At 35.4% G+C, this 19378-nt stretch overlaps 3 protein-coding genes and 1 pseudogene across 4 annotated transcripts; all 4 read right to left on the bottom strand.

Annotated features, from left to right (window-relative positions):
• Positions 1-89: 89 nt before the first annotated feature.
• Positions 90-5910, bottom strand: LOC8263705 (phragmoplastin DRP1E). 2 transcript variants are annotated; one of them, XM_015725129.3, is made up of 15 exons: positions 5368-5910; positions 5162-5225; positions 4808-4915; positions 4059-4160; positions 3889-3939; positions 3703-3764; positions 2934-3024; positions 2770-2834; positions 2407-2601; positions 2112-2231; positions 1908-2018; positions 1473-1793; positions 996-1046; positions 538-906; positions 90-421 (listed from the first exon to the last, which is right to left on the bottom strand). In XM_015725129.3, the coding sequence occupies exons 1-15, from the start codon at positions 5506-5508 to the stop codon at positions 293-295; spliced, it is 1980 nt and encodes a 659-aa protein (XP_015580615.2). In that variant the 5' UTR covers positions 5509-5910; the 3' UTR covers positions 90-292. The 2 variants fall into 2 exon arrangements, with proteins under 2 accessions (XP_015580615.2, XP_002528783.2); XM_002528737.4 differs by having other exon boundaries at positions 1473-1698; positions 1948-2018; positions 5368-5906.
• Positions 5911-6654: 744 nt separating this feature from the next.
• On the bottom strand, positions 6655-7789 carry LOC107262018 (annotated as a pseudogene).
• Positions 7790-11853: 4064 nt separating this feature from the next.
• LOC8263707 (nuclear intron maturase 2, mitochondrial) lies at positions 11854-14835 on the bottom strand. Its single transcript, XM_002528739.4, has one exon. It carries the CDS (start codon positions 14439-14441, stop codon positions 12243-12245), a length of 2199 nt encoding a protein of 732 aa, XP_002528785.1. The 5' UTR covers positions 14442-14835; the 3' UTR covers positions 11854-12242.
• An 823-nt stretch (positions 14836-15658) lies between these two features.
• Positions 15659-18911, bottom strand: LOC8263708 (dnaJ homolog subfamily C member 2). Its single transcript, XM_002528740.4, has 2 exons — positions 18739-18911; positions 15659-18144 (listed from the first exon to the last, which is right to left on the bottom strand). The coding sequence occupies exon 2, from the start codon at positions 18023-18025 to the stop codon at positions 16082-16084; it is 1944 nt and encodes a 647-aa protein (XP_002528786.2). The 5' UTR covers positions 18026-18144; positions 18739-18911; the 3' UTR covers positions 15659-16081.
• Positions 18912-19378: the final 467 nt, after the last annotated feature.

Genomic DNA, 19378 nt, shown 5'->3' on the forward strand with positions numbered 1-19378 from the left:
TTTTTTCTTTTTCTTTGGTCTCGCCAATTTACCTGCTTATTTCTTCGTCAAATTCTTTACCTATGTGTAGATGGATTGCAAGAGGAATCTACAATGAACAACTGAACAACCAACAAAAATGGCAGCTGAAAACTTACAATCCAATGTGACCGAGAAACTAAATTGACAAATTTGATCCGAGTAGGAGAGGGGAAGAAAAGAAGAATGGCTGTAGCTGAGAAAGCCTGCCAAATAATATCTTTTTCTAAAATATCTGTTTGTTACCAAGTGTAACAGCTGTTCCTCATTAATCTCATCTAGCCCATGAGACCGAATCAATCTCATCTCTAGCTGACTTGTATAGCTCGAGTCTCTTGGCACATTCCTGCCTTCTTTCCATCAGGGCAGGATCTTCATCTAACAATTGTGCAAGTTGCTTGGCCTGCAACACAGACAGAAAATAATTAGCAAAAGATCCATTTGCAAATTATCTTCTTCTAAGGGCTCACGGCTTTGCAGAGTTTTTTCTTCTCCTTTTTTTTTTTTCTTTTCCTTTACCTCTTTTCTGCCTATTTGGGTGTAGAAGTGATCCAGCAAAGACCGCTTGGCCTCCCTGACTTGACAATGAACCACAGCCTTAGGAATAGAAATCCTGAGGGCCTCAGACACCATTCCAACATAAGAGGAAACGTTGGATCCTATTCTGCGAAAATGGCCTTCTGTGTACCGATCTGCATTGTTGGCAATTGGGTTTCCAACCTTCTCCATCTCCATGGGTATTTTCCTGAAGAAATCCACAGTCAGGTATGAGGATTCCATGTCCACCAGCCTCAAAGTAGTCTTCCTACTGTCTTCACGGAACCTCTCCAGTGCGTCACTGGCAGCAATTGCTATTTCAGCTTGAAGAGTTGGAAAACGCTTCAACTCCTGTCCAATTTCATAATATTAAATTACTTCCTTCTCCTGTTACAGGAACATTTTTACTGAAAACACTAGTAGGATTCCAAATCCCAAACCTGTGTTTCTCCAACTGACCTCCTCACAAGTTCTTTCAAAATGAAGTGAACCTGCAAAAAGGAATTAACAATATGACCTCATAAAGTTCAAAACCTTAAACTTGAATTCTCTGCAATGCCCATATTAATAAGCTGATCATTATGACAGAATAAGACGCTAAATTTTGGATTACTACCTTTGTTTCATATAATCACATCTCATACTTCCGCTCTCTGCTTAAGAGGAATAGAAATTTAACTTAATTCAAACTTTAAAACATTCCTTGGATAGAAATTTAATTTTTTTAAACATAGAAAATTCCTTTCTTATATAATATGACTCAGGTAAAGAACCAATCCATCTTTAGGTAATAGACATCTTAAGACCAAAAAAGCAAACCAGTTTGCTGAGCATCATGACCTGTTTAATAACATCAAAAACCTGCCAAAGAAAACCTCAATACAAATGAGATAAAAAAAATTAAAGAGAGTGCTTACAGCATCTACAGAATTTTCAGCTGGTGCTTTGAAATAACTAATAGCACCATCAATAAGGCGTCTATATCCTTGCTCAGGTGCAATCAAATGAGGTTGATACCCATCTGCTTCTGAGACCACTTTTCTTATATTTTGCGGAGATAAATGTCGGTCAAATGGAAGTTTCCTCAAGGCAGAAGGGAGCTGGTGATTGAAAACTCCATAAATTCGATCTCCGCCAGGTCGCCTAAGATGTAACACAGGAAAGCAGCAGGAAACTAACAGGCTATTATAGACTTTCTTAATCATCAAATCATGCTCAGAACAAAGAAGGTAAAACAGCTGTCAAAACAGTTATCGTCAATTAATCAGTACCAATGCATTTCAATTATGCATAAAGCTGGTACAAAATCGGAATTAGGCACATCTATTTTCTGGTTAAGACAGTTTTTCTACCCCAAAAGATGAAGAAAGAAAGAAAGGTCTGATGCAGTACCCTCCATCCAAATGCTCCTTGAATACCCGGTCAAAAGCACGACATAACTCCAAGACAGTGTACAACTGTGCCTGATACATACACGCAGAGAAAGGATTCAGTTGATCTCTTAACCCAACTTGTGATTGCACTGTCAATTATAATCAGTATGCATAAGCTCCTACCCCAGCATCAATAGCAACAGGTCTACCTAGGTGGTCCAACTCCGCTTCAAGTTCATCAATGCTTCTGTTAACTAAAGATGTGATGCCTGATATGCGCGATTTGATTACAGACTCCAAATGCTGAAAACCATACAATTAATAATTAGTGATGAAGAAAAACTAAATATAGAACTACTGAGGAAAAAAGTGGGAAAACTGTTATGGCCCGATTAGAGGTGTGATGTTACTCATCAGTTACTGTCTCTAAATTGAAAAATAAGACATCGTCAGTCTTGCAGACATAAAGAAAAGTCACCTTGGATAGAAGTTTTGCAAGATATTCTGCACCCATTCTGCCAGCAAGGTGCCTGTAATCAGGACTAGAGGCAAAGAACTCGCGTTCCTTTCGCCTGGCAGCTATCATGTCTACATTCTTATTGATATCAGCTTGAGAGCGGTTCACAATTCCAACCCAAGGGCGTTGAAGTGGATAAGCCCTTCCTTCAAGAATCTAAAGTAAAAGCAAAGAACAAAAGAGAAAGAGAGTTTATAGACTATATCTAACATGCAGAAAATTATTAATATCAGGGGTTGTTGGATTCCAGTTGAAATCACAGAACATATCCATCTAAATGAGACATCATCTACAATTCAACTAAAATTTTTTGAGAAGTCTTACATCCAAAGCATTTGTTCCCTTATCCATCAAGTCAAGCTTTGTCAACACACCAAAGGTTCTTTCACCTGGAAAGAATTAAGAAACATCTAAACTTATGAAGAACACTAAAAATTAACGCATAATTTGTTGAATTAAGCTTCGAATAAAACTGGATAAAGTAACACCTGCCGGATCAACTTCTCTGGAGAGTTTGATAGCATCAGATGTTGCAATATCTTGATTGGCTGGAGTTATGGCCAGAATAAGGCAATTTGGCTGCATTCAGTAATAATATATTAACAGAAGAGACTGAAAAACGTTTGCATTTTGTCAAAGAATGTGCAAAACTCTAGCAAATTGCAATCGTCCCAACATTTTGCCTTCTGCCTCTCCTCTGTAGAGGAACATTCACATCCAAAGCTGCTCATGCTAACCAGCCACACCATCACCACTAGAACTAGGGATAAAATAAAAGAAAGTTTGAGTCCAATTTGCAACCATATTTCTTTGAAATTGAAACAAGTTACTGATGATCACACCTTCTTGGTCAAAGAGGATTATTTGGTAAACACAGCCAATCAAACGGATTACAAAGAGAAGAAGAAAAAGAGCTGCCACTTGAAGTGGAGGCAAGACCTCATTAATTCATATTTGGAATACCAACCAGTAATTATATAAAAATTAATTCCAAAGAAAACTGAAGCTCTTGTACCCAGGAATTCTCTCCTTAGCATAACAAATAGGTTTCAGTACTCATGCATCAAAAGTTTTGCTTGCCATGGGGCCTACATGTGGGAGTCTACATACAAATTGAAGAGCAGTTATTTGTTAAAAAGGAAGTATTAAATGGACTGCGACAGAAAAGGATTTTTCTTAAATACATAAACATGTATCGCATTCCCATGTAGCAACTTCTTTATCTATGTACTAATTGAAAAATTAGATTTCCAGTACCTTTTCAACATATGAACGAACCATATTTTCAATGTCCTTAACAATGCTCTCTGGCTGTCCCTCTGTAAAACAAAATCTACAAGTTACAAATTTAACAAGCATAAAGGAAACTAACGATGATAGTACATCCATGAATATGGAGGAGACAGAGTATAATAATTTATGGGCAAGGTTAGGTGAGTATACCGACAGCAACCTTGGTTAGACCAGGCAAATCTATCAATGTCAAATTGACAACTGCAAAAAAGAAGAGGAAAGAGAGGAAAAGAATGAAGTTATGATTCTATCATGATACTGCCAAAATGAATGTGCACTATACAGAATATGATGCCCAGAGTACAAGTGGCTTCTTTTACCATGTGGAGAGTAGATACTGAGATGAATAGGAACGGAAGAAATCTGTTTTGACTTGCCAGTCATTTTATCAGTTTCATCTTGCATTTCCTTTCGAACCAGGGCTGCATAAGAAATGACCGTTATTGTGAATGCATAAAAACTAAAACAATTATGCTATCTCAATCTCCAAAAAAAGCCACTTTCAAGTAAGCTTCTAAAATGGTTCAATTAAGGGGGGAAGCACAAGAGGTACTAAAAGGAAAATCAAACACTCATTATTATTACCTTGCTATTCTTTTTTCCTGTGAAGCAAATTTAATATTACCAAGTGTAATTTTTTCTTACTGTGTTTGATTTATAGAAAGATTGAACAAAAATGAAGAAAGTAAGTTTAGAAGCTAAAAGGACAATCTTTTTTAAAGAAAAATAATAGAAGCTATGTTAGAAATTGGAGCTGTGACCCAACACACAATCATACTTCCTATTCCCTGTTCTGGTTTAAAAATCTTGAGAACGATATAATTAAACATTTGAGATAAAGGGACTTGAACTTTGTGGAATATTATTCATTTTAGAATAAATTTAAAATATCTAGTTAAAAATGTGTAATTTCAAACTCTCGCTTCTAAAACTTGTTTTTGACATATTCTCTTTTGAGTGTTAGTATGTAACAAGTAAGAGATTGAATCAATGGATGCTAATTTGATTTTCTAAATGAATATTTTCTACATTTACACAAAAAGAAAAATAAGAAGAAAAGAGAACATACAGAAATCTGCAATTCTTTTATTTGGCAAGTGAAGAAACTCTGCATACTCCTGTATCCCTATTGCTGTCTTGTGCAGTTGCAACACTAAAGGCCGCCTTGTCACAATTCCTGAATTATGTTTCACAAAGATCATACTTAATTTAACATCATAAAGCTAGTTTCACTTTCCAACAGAACTTTAAAGAAAAAAGAAAACGATTTTTAACTTTTTAGAAAATAAGAAAATTATAAATTACATTTTTGTTTTCTCTGTTTTCTAGACATAACAAGAACAGAGGATAAAGCTTGAGTTCGGTTGACAAGACTAACAGAATAAAGAAAACGAGCAAATAACAGCTCTAAAAGTTCAGTAACCTGATCCTCTAGGAAGAAAATCTCGACCAACAATGCTCTCCAGAACCGATGACTTTCCAGAACTCTGAAATGCGACACAGTTTGAAAACCAAGAAAAAAACGCATAAAGATAAACCACATGCCCATGGCCAAGAAATACATGATATATAAAGAATAAAAATAGAAAGATGTAACGTAGCGAAAATAAAGAAATGCAGATAGAGAACCTGGCCGCCAACGACGGCAACAGAGGGAAGCGACTCCCAAAGAGTAGGCAAAGAAGCAGTATCGGCACCATAGTCACCGAGGACGGTGCAAGCCCTCTGTATTCTGTTGACAAGGCCGATCAAGCTCTCCATGGCGGCCATTGGAGTGAAATCTTCTCTAGGAAGTAATTTTGAATTTGAACGGAAAGTAGAGAGGCTAAGAAGAAGGCATGCAAAGAAAGTGATTATTAGGAGTAGTAGAGCTATTTTCGCTTTCCTTTTTTTTTTTTTTTAATTATTTTGGACAAGGGAAGAAGAAGAAGAAGAAGTTGTTATTGGTTGTGACTGTGAATCTCTGTGTACATGAACTGTGACTGTGAGAGAGAGAGAGAGAGAGAGAGAGTACGCCACGCTGTGGAAATGTTGTTTGTTTTCTGTTTGATGTTTTGAATTTGCAGGGACTATCTCGTGACTTGAATTTTGAACTTGGTTGGTCACATAACACATTTCCTTAATCAAGAAGATATTTCCTGTCACAAAAGAAACAAAGAATTAAATGATTTGCTATTTAGTAACAGATTTTGATACAAAACCTTTTAACTTAAAAATTCAAACAAAAAAGGTGAAATCAATAAATACAAAATCCATTTTCTTTTGATTTCCATGGACTCACATTCCTGATTTTAAGTTCAAAATTCTTAAAACTTTTATTTTCACTCTTCAGAATTTAAACTCAATTATGACTTTTTGTACTCATTACAATTTGTACCCTCAACTTTTAGTATTTCTTTTGGCTTAATTGTCAAACATTATTTTTATATTTCATTTTATTAGAATTCACTTACATTAAGAAAATATATAATATAATTAATTTTAGACTAATTTACACTTCTATAATTATTTTAAAATTTATCACATGTATTCTAAGATAAAAATAAAATATAAAAAAATTTAATATTGTATTGGATATATAAAAGTGATAAATAATAAAATTTCTTTATTTGAAAAAATAACAGATATAATGAAATTTAGAAAATTTTTATTATTAAATTTAGTACCTATTTTAAAGAATTTAATATCAAAATCATACTTTAATATCAATTTCAATTTTAGCCCCAATCAAATAATCAGAAAAATTTATTGATGTGGCATAAATTATGGCAACAATAATAATAAAAAGAAGATTGAATCAACGATCCTATTATTAAAATTTTATTGTTTAAGCACGTAAAATTTAATAAAAATTAAAAATTAAAAAAAATAATTCTATATGCTTAATAATAATATTATTTTATGAGATAAGTAAACAATTCAACTCTTAATTATCATTAGAGTTCACGCCACATATTAAATTTAACTAATAATTTTAGCTTTTACAAATTGAAAATTAAAAGTTACATGCTAAATTTGATAACAAGGCAAATTACAATATCTTTTTAGCAATTAAATCTAATTTCCAAAAATAACTGTACATGGACTAGCAGTGGCATCACTTGCCTTGGATTTAACATCATCAAGATAATGCTGATATATGTAGGAAGAGAAGCCCCAGACTGCCATCAGCATGGCTATAACCTTCACGCCATTTCATGGAAAAATATCACAGAACAGGCGACGCCAATGAGCTAATGACATTGGAGAAAAGAGATATCTCAAAAATTTGCTGGTCAACCCCAGCAAACCCATTGAGGATATTTGCCAAGTAATAGCAGTCCAAATGAGGGTCATCAAGTATGATACTCTACCCTTTCGTACTGTTTCATTTCATTTTCCAGACTCCCCCATTCTCCACTTGCGAAAAGCCTCACCACACAGCTACAAGTTGTAATGAATGACGGATATATTTGCATATCGAACACACCAGAGAAAGTTTCTCTCTCTATAACCTTCTCGAAAGATAGCTGCAGCAACGAAAGGTATAGAGAGTATGTTGCAGATGCACCGGTTGTGCACAAAAATCCAACTGCACACTTTCCTTTAGAAATTCCTGAAGGATTCTCGGAGTCTGCATTGACTGCAAGGAGGGATGCTGAAACAGTAAGAAGGAATATAGAATTGAATATTAAAGGAGTGAAATTCTGTGAATTAAGGAAGAAGGAAAAAAGTGCGTTGAAGACCGAGAATAAGTGGAGACTGGAAGGTACAGCAGTCCATATGAGTACATCAAGTTGTCACCTGTCAAGAGTTAGCCAAAGGCAAGGTAAAGAAGCAAAAGGGTGGACAGTTTTGGTTTAGTTGCAGAGAGAGAGTTGACAGAATTTGTGGAAGATGAGAAAAAGAAAAGGAGGGGAAGAAGCAAAGGGAACCCAGCAGATTGAACAGAAGTTGCCATCCATTTGCTATTCCCACCTTTGTCATAGTATAATCTTCCCAAAAGAGCCCCTTGTCTCTGTGTTTTCACATCGAGAATTCTTTGCAGATGAAGAGATGTCAAAGGGGCTTCTTACTTCCCAAACGAATCCTCCTACATCTATATATAAATGCTGGTTTATTAAGAATACGCAAGAAAAGCACTTCGCAGATTGACCTGAGAGAAGAAAGAGGGTATAGCAGGTCACACGTAGCCACCACTTAAAGTGTACAAGTTTAGGGAGTAGTTTACTGTTAACAGAGAGCTCGTTTTTTAGTCTGGCTCCACATCAACAACAGCTGAAAAGCGCATAAAGATATATGATACCACGATAAGTACTGACCAAAACAAATGGAATGCTATAACAAACACACAATTTAGCAAAGGATATGTAGAGTAAATTATGATGTTAATGCCTCGACGGTCCTGGATGTATCTTTCAGTTTACCTTAATGAAATAGCTTTTCCTCAGGAAGAATTTAGAATAAATAAATAACTAAAAGCTTTTGCTGCTACTTTGAGTATATGTAAGATGGTTTAACAATTATCAAAAGCAGTTTCTGAATCTTGATCTTTTGCAGGCAATGCAAGATAAGTATTAGCACAGGAAATAAGAAAACCTAATGAACCTTAAGATCAGTCAGTTGCTTCAGACAGTTGAGATTAATCCGTTGCTTCAGACATAATTCTCTACATTAAAGTTAATAACATCAATGATGACTAACCTGTGATTTCAGGTTTGCAGCTCCTGAGGACCATCCATGAAGATGGGATCTAGAAAAGAGAACTAATGAACTCTTAAGCAAAAAGAATACTTGTCTATCTTCCTGTGCTTATACCCTTTCATCAATGATTTCTTGCCCTTTCAGTCAATACTAGCTTTATGTAATGGTTGGAAACTCTGCAGAGTTTGACCAGTCTGATTTTATAGTCAACCACTGGGTTCAACAAGCAATAAATAAATAAAAATCTAGGTTTTCATGGCTCCTTGCTAAATATCACATGCAAATTGTCTCACCCATTGTTCAGCTACATAGTTTTGTGAAGATTCAGCAGATTATACTCATATATTTACACAATCTTACTCTTTTGTTTGGTTGCAACTGACCAGCCTCTTGATGATTATCACTGAATGATATTGTTATATAGTCCACCTTGGCTGGCTATTCAGGATATATTCAAGACTACTATGAAGTATAAAAACAAAATTTAATTTTTATTTTATTTTTATAAACTATTTTCGTGAAATATAATTTTTTAAGTAACATAAATTTATCTACTTTTTCTTTTTGACAGTTCTCAAAACTTATATATACATATATAATTTTTTTTTTTTTTAAATTTATCCATGGCAATTTCAAATGAGGCTTAAAGTGTAATTGTACAGCAAAGTAGCTTTCTTTGGCATGACTAAAAATGTCAACATATAGTTTAAGGGGGTGGGTGATTAGGAATTCAATATGTATCATGTCAACATGATAATTGATAGGTTGATTTTTGTGTTTCCGTGTGTGTGTGTGTGTGTCTACAAGCTTATCCCCAAGATAATTTTTTTAAGAAAAATGCAGCAGCAGTAAAATGTTGACCTACATAACCTGTCAAATTTTCCTTCTAAAAGTAAATTAGTCATCCAGATTGGTAACTGAAAAGAGTCTCAAGAAATGTAGCTTCAGCAGAAGAGCAAACTGGCAGTGAAGAACATTAGAACATGAAGTAGAACATTCTGAAGACGAAAGGAGACTAAAACAGCAAAGCAAGAAAAGGACCATAGCATAGGCACAGCAAATCCATATGTATAAAAGTTAAAAAAGAGCCACCATAAAGCCAAACCAAAACATGAATTCTTCATATGAAAATGACAACACCTAAAAACAATTCTTAATCAATTACATGAAGATGCAATTATAACACTTAACAAAGGAACATGACAAGGGAAATGCTCCAACTTGTTACATTGCCTCACAAATAACACACACAAAATTTCACTCTCCACAGGTCAAAGAGAGTGGCACAAGGTGTCTTCATTTGCCTTCTAACAACAGCAAATTTTTAACTGCTCAATCAGTCAGAACAAAAATGGTTTTTCCAGAAACAGAAGCTAAAGTTCATTCAACACTAAAAAAGACATTACAATATTCAATATCCTCCCTAGAAGTAGAGGAGTCAAATTCTTTGGTAAGAAGATGCGCTTCTTCGTAATCAACCGACCCCAAAGGGGAATCATCTTATGACTACTTCACAAAAGAACTATTAAGCCAAATGGGGAAAAATGAATCATTCTTCAACAGTGATGACAAAGCTTTTATTATAAGAATGAATACCATCAGTATTCGGTCCCATCTTATTAATTTTCCGTTTACTAACTTCTATTAGGATTTGGTTTAAGTCAAATCATTGCCAAATACAAGGAGGAGGATTATCAACCTTACATAAAAAAAACCCTGCAAGTAAGCAATTCATTCAACACATTTATTAGCAAATCATTAATTTTTCATTTCTCTTAAAACTCTTATTTAACTTCATCGTAGTAGTGAATATTAAATACCAGGTCCGATATTTCCTCTAAGAGAAACGGGAGAATCTACTCAATCTCATTATTTTCTTTGGGCAATAACCGCCGTTTCCCATCTAAAGGATGTTTTAAGATGCATCTGCTCCCAAACATACGAAGTTATTTTAAGAGATCTATTTACATGCTTTTTTCCCCTTTCAAAACACAATAAATACACCTCAGCTTTTGAAGTATAATCATCAGAAATCGTTTCTCTTCTCTTCATAATTTTACTATCATCATAAATATAGTAACAATATCATATGTTGAAATATAAAAAATTTAAAAAAAATTCTCACCCCAACAAGAAACAAAAATAAACCACATCTACACAGAAGAATATAACAGCTGAAAATACAAAGAATCTGGTAAACTAGAGCAAGATCAGAAAAAAAGAAATCAACAATTCACTACCAGAACATTTGAATCATGTTACTGCTAAAATGAAGACATTTTGAAGGTCTTATATATGCTAAGAATATAAACAGCAGCCGTGTGATCTTGTTTGTACGTAGTTTGATCCAAGGACCAGGAACCATTCCAAACACCACTCAACTCAGAGATATTAATCAGTGGTGCAAGCGCAAGATGGAATAACATTCAACAGTGACTTGGAGCAAAACTACTACTTATTAAAGCCACCTCAACTTTCAACAAATGTAAACTGACTCAATGTCATTGCAATTTCCCTTTGAACAAGAACAGTACCCTTCAGCAGTGAATAGAAAATTTAAGGAAACAGAAGGCATGCTCAGCAACAATACTAGTCTAGTTACATTAAATATAAATCATAAAACTGCACTGGAGGTAGAAATTACAAGAATAATTACATTTTATGAGAAACAATATCGAATCATGCACTATGTTAGAAGAATAACTTGTTCATTTGTTAGTTCATAACTAAGATTTGCGGCCTTTGGCCATATTGATGTATAAAAGATGAGATGACATAACGCAGACCTCTTTTTCTTGTTTGTTTTTATTTTGTTAAGAAAAAAGGACCAGGAACATTGTAATAAAAGTTTTGTAGAAGAGAAAACATGCAACTGTCTTAGCACCCACCTGGTTTTGGCTGAAACACTAGTAAACTAAGATGGGGATCCCTTTAAATTAAGCTCAAAATGTCCTCATAGAGGTCTAAAAATTACTTCTGGCAGATCGTCCAAATATTAGCAGGTTTAAGACAATAAATCAGTTCCTTGTATGGTCAGTGGCAAGCAAATTTGCACCTTAATCTTAGCATCATAATGATCATGATCAATAACATGATACATAAGAAGAATATGAAATAAGCAAAAGAGATTAATGCCATTAGGCCTAAAAAGACAATCCAATCATACAAGTAAAACCAAGTAACTTAAAGGAAGAAAAACAACATAAGTCAGGCCACAAGGCATTTGCCTTAGGAATGGAATCTAGGGCTGGGTGAGCCTGGAGCCTAGCTTTAATTAGGAATGCCTTCAACAAGTATGGTTGCGTTTAATTCGATAACAGTAGACAAAGCATCATTAAACATCTAAATACCAAACTTGAAATGTGCATTGTCATTGTCTTATTTAGATCAAAACTTTAAATGAAAGCATTCCATAATTATTGAGAGTTTAAATGGAGAAAGCAAAAGGCTGATTCTGAGATTGTACATTAACATTTAAACAGGAAAATATGCATACAGCTTACAGCAGCTTGTTGTATTGCTTATAACATGAGAAGTCGTAACTCCCAAGGGCAATAAGGTACGAGCGAAAGCAGATAGATGTAAAGAGTGATGCTAAACGACCTTATCAACCAATTACAAGTAAAACCCAATTCAATTGAGTCCTCTAACCTTAAAATTGGATATATAATTTGAATTTATGCATGAAAGTCTACAATTACTTGACATGAGGCACTTTTAGCTTATTGCATGATAAATTCATATTGCTTTGCTTCTTCTAAACAGTATGAAACCCACTTACAAAAAATGAGGCCTTTCAAGCAGAGAGTACAAAAGGTATCTTACATTTGTGCCACATGAAACCCTTCTCTGTGTTCCTCATCTTCTATACTTTTCTGAATGTTGTTCTCGTGATTAGTGCCCAGCAGCAACTGTCGATCTCTCTCTTTGTTATTATCACCAGATTGTACAAGAGTTATCTGATCTATTGCAATAGCATTTCTCTTGTAGTTCCAAACAAGCATTGAAATATAATCCTGAGGTGAAAACAGACCCTGTTCCCTAATGCAGTACCGTTGCTCCTCCAAGGTTTTTGGATCATCCAGCTTTATGTATTCAAATAATGCCTTCTCATGATTAGGCCTCCAGTTGCTTGGAAAAGGGGTGTAATCAGTCTCAGGTACAAGAGACATCCTGGTATACTGAAGCCCATCAATGGACTCTACAAGGCCCATTCTTAGTAAATTGTGGTACTCAGGTGATGATCCTTTCTTATCCTTTAAAGGACGACTCAAGTTCCGGGAACTAATCTTATACACCTTTGCACGTGAGCGAAGCTTGTATTTTGCAGCATAAAGCTTTGCAAGTGAACCCCTTATAATGTAAGAACAGAAGTTAACAATTTTCTTCCGATTGTCAGCATACCTATACCACTCAACCATTGTTGACAACAACTTATTCATTTGCGCATTGGTGTGAGATTGAGTAGAATGAAACATTCTAAAGCAAGGTTGTGGGTCGGGATCTCTGTCTCCCTTTAGAAAGTTCAACTTCCTGAACTGCTTAATGCATTGTTTCAAACTTGCTGTGACTGACAAAAGAGTGCCAACACCCTTTTCACTGATGATCTTCCCACCAGTGGCAGTGTATCGAAGAGTCGGATACACAACTCTTCGGCACAAAACATGGTCAAGAAACATAATACCCTTAGTTATATGTTCAATAGGGAGGCTCTCATTGTCAAGCTTGAGAAAGTATTTCTGATCAACAAAGTCAATCAATTGCTTTCTCAATGTAGCGGCATCTGCCCTAGGTCCCCTAACACCAATCAAAATGTGACCTCCATATCTTATATAATCCATTTTACGGGTCTTGTCCGGGCCACTTGTTGGCACAAATTCAGGCCAAGACGTATTTCCTTGTTCTGCTTCTCCTTCTGGACTATTCCAGATGACATCACTCTTTGAAGGATGGTAGAACTCCTTAATCTTTCCCTCCATCCACCGGTCCAGTTCATCAAGGCAGATATTAGCCAAAAGAGGGCTGAGAATCCCACAATGCCCCCAAGAAGGAAGTTTTCCTGCCTCCTCAGGTGCAAACCCAAAAAAGGTCTCTAACCAATATGGATCTGGCTTGGGCTCATCTTCTGCCAAGACCCTCTTTTTCTGATATTTCCTCTTTTTCTTCTTCTTTGGCTCTTCCACACTAGTTGTGATCACAGGTGTAGTCAAGGCCGCCTTCACCAAATCAATCACTTTCTTGTCCCTCACATCTCTCATCAAAGCACTTATCACCAAACCTGCCTTCACACCATCCAAAACCGTACTCAAATCCCCTTTTATATACCATAAATACCCAGCAAAACTCCTCCTAATCACCCTCAATGCAGTATGTGCATTCCTTCCAGGCCTAAAAGCATATGACTTTTGTGAAAATCGTGCTTCATATATTGGCTCCAAAATCATAAACAGCACCTCTTGAACAATCTTATCCTGAAAAGCAGCAGGCTGTGTAGTTGTCAAAATTGCCTTAATCTTTCTCTTTGACAAAGACTCGTAATCTGTCTTATCCTTTGGAGACTTGATAAAAAACTGCAGCCTAGCACCCCACTTAAACCTATTATCAAGAACAGCATTTCTAAGAGCTAACAAATCCTCCAATGCCGACCTCTGTATTGCACTACGAGGCAAATATGCTCCCATTTCATCAGCAGAGACTTTTTGATAAGCTAATACCCATAATTCAAAACGACGAAGATACGAGGTCAAATTGTTAACTGTTCTATCAGGTTCACGAAAATTTTCAATCCACATTTGGGAGCAAACTGAGACACCATCTTCCTTCATTAGGGTGGCGGGGTCATCAGGATCCGGATTACGCCGGTGCATTGGGGTGAACGACAGTAAACGAAATAAAGCAAACCCATTAATCCTCGGGTTCAAAGGACAGTTTTTTGAGTATAAAAAGGTAGTAGTAGTGGTACCGATAGGATTGTAATTGTTGAGAATTCTATGGGTAAACACAGCAAAGCAACGACGCATTGGATATGGTGAAAATCAAGAATTGAAACTTTTCAGGGCATTTTTTTTTTTGTAAATAATGAAGATAGTATACTAATACTAATCCAGGTTTACTTAAATTTGCAATTACAAAGACTATAGAGAAAATCCAATAAACATAAAATGGTAGTGAACGAACAGAAACCAGTACAAGTAAGCTATTTGATAGTAAAAAGAAAAAAATAAAAGGAAAATTGGACAAATTGCTGAGGAAGTGAATAACGAGCAAAAAGGGTGTTTGAGTTTAAAGTTCTTACATGAGATTGAAACAAACTATTTGCAGTAAAGTTCAAAAGCTGTAGAGAGAGAGAGAGTTTTGAGAGGCAAACCCTGGCTAAACCCTGTTACTTCTCCTCTAGTATTTGGGTATTGTATCCGGCTTCTAAGTTCTAACCAAATTGATCCGGGTCCAACCGGGTTGACCCGTTTGATTGATTAAATCGTCTTTCAATACTTGTGTATGGTAATAAGATTAATTGAAATTATAATTTTGTAGTTTTAACATAGCAAAAAGTGAGAAATATGAATAACGGATTGATTTGATGTTTCAATTCTATATATAAAAAAAAAAATTAATGTGACAATTGAATAAAAGAGATTTCAAGCGATTAATAAATGTATAATACAGAAATAATATCAAATAAACTGTTATTATTTTTTAAATATGTCAAATAATTCTATAATATTAAATATTTTATTAAATTCTCTTATTTTATATTATTAGTTATATTTAATCAATACTAATAATAATAATTGCATAACCCTTGTGTAGGCAACTAATTAGTAATAATTATTTTAGAAATTATACATACAATTCAGCTATTTTTTTTTAATTAAAATTTAAATTATCCCAATTTAAGAACGTCATACTAGATTCCTTGTTTATAGAACAAAAATGAAGTATTGATTAAACCCATTGAAGAATTTTTCGGTTCTTTTAACTCCAAAACGTACCAAATATAACAAGGAATTCTCAACAAATTATGAACTAATTGATATCTAACCCTAAAGATCAAATACTAATATGGGATAATAAATGCTTATTGTGAAAGATAAATGGATCAAAGTAAATTAGGAAATAAAAGCATTAGCCAAATCACCCAACAGGGAAGCCATGCCATCCTTGCCAGCATAGGCAGGAAGAGGAGAGGAAAGGGCATTGCATATATTAAAAGAAAGTGCAGAAAAGGTCACAAGCATAACAAAAATTCTCCAAAATTTTCATAAACTAAAATATTCGTAACATCGCTTGTTCATTTGGTATGAAAAGTTGGTGAACTTTACTCTCAACCGAAATAGATTCTACTAGAATCAACACCCTATAAAAATTTCTCCAAGGAATCTGGTGCCACTTCATTTCTGACTACATATCTTTGTCTACTCTTGCTGCAACGTGATGAAACCAAAACCATGCAATACTCCACCCATAGCTCTCCCCCTGAAAATGGAGGCTGTAGAATCTGTCAACTATATATAACAGCAAAAGCCAGATGGTAAGACTAGAAAGGGAAATTGCTATATTCTTGCATACAGCCTCAGTGATTCCCATCCTGAAAGGAATAGAATCTAAAGAAAGAAAAGGTATAACAAATTAGCATCTCGTGCTGCAAATATCCAACAAACTAAACTGCACTTTTCTTGTTTCTGAAATTTTCCTTTAGCAAAGTAAATTTTTTCTTGCATTGATTCACCGTCTTCCCAGGAACAGCAGCTGCAACTCGCTCCCAACGTTGACTGGTTTCTTTTGGGAATGTTTTTAGAGCCTGAACTAGCGCTCTTTCTTGTACAGCGGACCATGCATCCTGATCTGAACTTGAAGGCCCCCCATTCTCAGCAATAACATCATCAGGATTCTTGTTATTTGCAGACCTACTAAAAGATTCCTCTGAACCATCAATCTTTGTGGCGCTGCTTTCAGGCCCTTGTTTACTTGCTACCCTTTCTATTTCCTCTCTAGTTGTAAGTGGAGATGCAATAGATTGTGCGGGCTTCCTCTTCTCAAGAAAAGAATCAAAAGCTTTAGCAGAGTCAGGCTTTTGAAGGAGAACAGTTTTTGTTGCCTTCAGAATTTCTTCAACAGATCTTCCTGTGCCAATGTATTCTGAAATAACCTCCCACCTCCGAGATGTTCCTTTGGGATATTTCTGCATTCCTTTTCTCAAGAGCTCAATTTCTTCTTTGCTCCAAGGCTTCTCTTTCTTTTCAAAGCTGCTTAATGGGACACTTCCGTTCAATTCCACAGAACCATTCTGCTGTAATTTCTTCTTCTCTTCTTGTTTAATGCTCTCAGAGTCATGTTTGTGCCCACTAGCATCACTGAGCACTTTTGCTTGGTCTAGCACTTGTTTACCCTCCATCTTCTCGCATATATCCCTGAGCTGCAAAATATCCAATGACAAACAAAGATTTTCCACATCCTCCTCACAAAGATTAAGCATGCGCTGGGACAAAATAGGTGCTGAAAGTGTTCGAAGACGAGTCCGCTCTTTGCGCAGAAGCTTCTTCTCTTTCTCCTTTACCTTCTTCTGCTGCAAAGCAGCTTCAGCAGCACGTTTTTCCTCCTCCTCTTTACGACGTTTCTCCTCTTCAGCAGCCCTGGCAGCTTCTTCCTCCTGCAACTTCTTTGCCAAGATTTTAGCTTCCTTCTTTCTCTGCCTTTCAGCTTTTTCCTCTTCCTTTCTCCTCAATATTCTTGGATCTCTTTTATAAGCATTGTCAACAAGAGTACGAATTCTTGCATATTCTTCCTTCCTTGCCTTCTCAGTGAGTTTGGCATTTTGCCTCTCCATCCACCTCTTATGTTCGCGAGATTCAGCTTGCTCAAGATCAAATTCATCAGCATGTGGGAACTCTCTCCAGCTCCTAAAACTGTACCAGAAATCATAGAAGTTCTCGACTTCTTTCAAGGATGTGTTATCATCGCCTAAAGGTGGGATTGGCTGGGTTACTGACCACCGTCCATTCCTCAGAAAAGCAGGACCGAAAACCTTGAAGAAGTCCTGAGGTGCACAGTCAGTTGGAATTTCATCATCAAACTCATCGCTAGAGTCATATATTCTTCTCTTTATAGGATCGATCAAAACTTCATATGCTTCTTGGATAGCTTTGAAGTGGCTCTCTATTTCATCCTTTTTGGCTTGCTTTGCAGCCTCAGTTCCCTCAGCAAGAAGAATAGCTGCCTGTTTATCAGGATGATATTTCAAAGCAACCTCACGATAACTTTTCCGTATCTGTTCTTCTGTTGCAAGATATCTCAAATGGCTCAAACCTAACAAGGCATAGTGATCCTGTTGCTTGTCTCCAGATTTCTTTTTACCTTTGCTGCTATAAGAATCAGAAGATGGCATGTATGACTGTTCCTTTTCATTAGGCACTTTCTGATCTTCACTGTCCACATCCTCTTCCTCGCAGCCAAGGAGTTTTTGAGCAACAGTGTGAAATGCATGACCAGCAGGTTCAAATTTCAATGCCTTGATTGGGAGGGAATTTGAAGAGAGATAGACTGGCTGTCCATCTACAAGCTCTTGTGAATAGGAAATAAGCCGTATCCTAGAAGTGACGGCCATAATGCTTACAAAGGTGTAAAAAGCTGATAATAAGTTGGGGAAAATCAATCTCCAAGAAAAGCTGACAATAAGTTGGGGAAAATCAATCTCCAAGAACAGCTTCACTCCTACCCAGAACCCTGCTTGACAAGTAAAATTCATGAAAAAACTAATTAAACTGAGGCAGACTCACACACCACAGATTGACCTGTAACAATAACACACGAATAGAACACTCTATCGGGTGAACCAATAAAGATATAGCTAGCAGTAAGTTAAAGCTTAAGCAGAAGTGACCCATCACAGGCAAAACAAAACCGATATGAAGTCCGCCACATCGATGATAAAAAACAAAAAGGGTTTCTGAAAATTACCTTGACATTAGAGTTTTACCCAAAAAGCCATCTTTTTCAAACATATTTGTTTTTTATTAGATTCAGAGGCAACTCAATTAGTCCAAGCATACTACTTTAGAACCGGTAAAAAATAAATAAAGATTCATACACCAACAAACTAGAAAACACTCTTATTCTCTCTCGCGCTCTTTTTTTATCATCCACTTCTTTTATTGATTATCATCCAGTTTCTTTGATCGGAGAGAAAATGAACAATCTAGTAGATTGAATTATTCAACATTCAAAAAATTACCATATTATTTCTAAGAAATTAACAAATACAGCGTCATCCAATCATCAAAAAACAAAAACTAAAAAGGATACTAATCAAATTCGTACCTTATGAAATGATTTTTTATAAGCAAGGATAATGGAAGTGGCGATGGAGAGAAGGTGGGTTACTGCGTTTCTTTGTTTGTTTATAAGGTTTTATTAGGGTTAGAAGGAGGGAGGAGAGAGGAGGATCGAGGCGCAGCGTATGCAAGAAAAAAGGCTGAGAAATTGAGTTTTTAGAGTTAGGGTTTTATATGATTCACTCATTGGATGGTCAAGAATACAATTAAGAATATTACAAATTACTATAACTGCCCTTACTTTTTACAATATTCAGTTATATCCCTTTTGTTTCAAAAACTAACTAAATCGTCCTTTTTGTTCAGTTCATGCATAATTTCATCCTTCGTTAAAATAACCAAGTTATTTTGTAAAAAATAATAATAATTAGAAATCAACTTGTTTTATTTTGATTGATTAGAAACGTGTTAATTTTCCAATGGTTAATAAAGATAAAAAATAAATATAAAATATTAATGGATAATGACGTAAAAATTTAGAATTATAATTGAAAATTGGCTTCAGCAAAATTTTATTTTATATATAATAAGAAATTACAGTTTTTACGATTTTATTTTTATTTTCTTTCTTCCACTTAAATATGAGGTAGTTTCTTAAAAATATTTTCTTTTTTTTACCAAAAATA

The sequence above is a fragment of the Ricinus communis genome, chromosome 5 (assembly GCF_019578655.1).
Source record: "Ricinus communis isolate WT05 ecotype wild-type chromosome 5, ASM1957865v1, whole genome shotgun sequence".
Lineage (NCBI taxonomy): Eukaryota > Viridiplantae > Streptophyta > Magnoliopsida > Malpighiales > Euphorbiaceae > Ricinus > Ricinus communis.

Excerpts from the sequence above, each read along its gene's own strand:
- LOC8263705 (XM_015725129.3), bottom strand. The coding sequence starts at position 5,508 with ATGGCCGCCATGGAGAGCTTGATCGGCCTTGTCAACAGAATACAGAGG. Across the intron at positions 2,835-2,933 it reads CAGAGAAGTTGATCCGGCAG|GTGAAAGAACCTTTGGTGTG; the intron begins GTGTTACTTTAT and ends AATTCTTTCCAG. Across the intron at positions 2,019-2,111 it reads CTGTTGCTATTGATGCTGGG|GCACAGTTGTACACTGTCTT; the intron begins GTAGGAGCTTAT and ends TGTATGTATCAG.
- LOC8263707 (XM_002528739.4), bottom strand. The coding sequence starts at position 14,441 with ATGCGTCGTTGCTTTGCTGTGTTTACCCATAGAATTCTCAACAATTAC.
- LOC8263708 (XM_002528740.4), bottom strand. The coding sequence starts at position 18,025 with ATGGCCGTCACTTCTAGGATACGGCTTATTTCCTATTCACAAGAGCTT.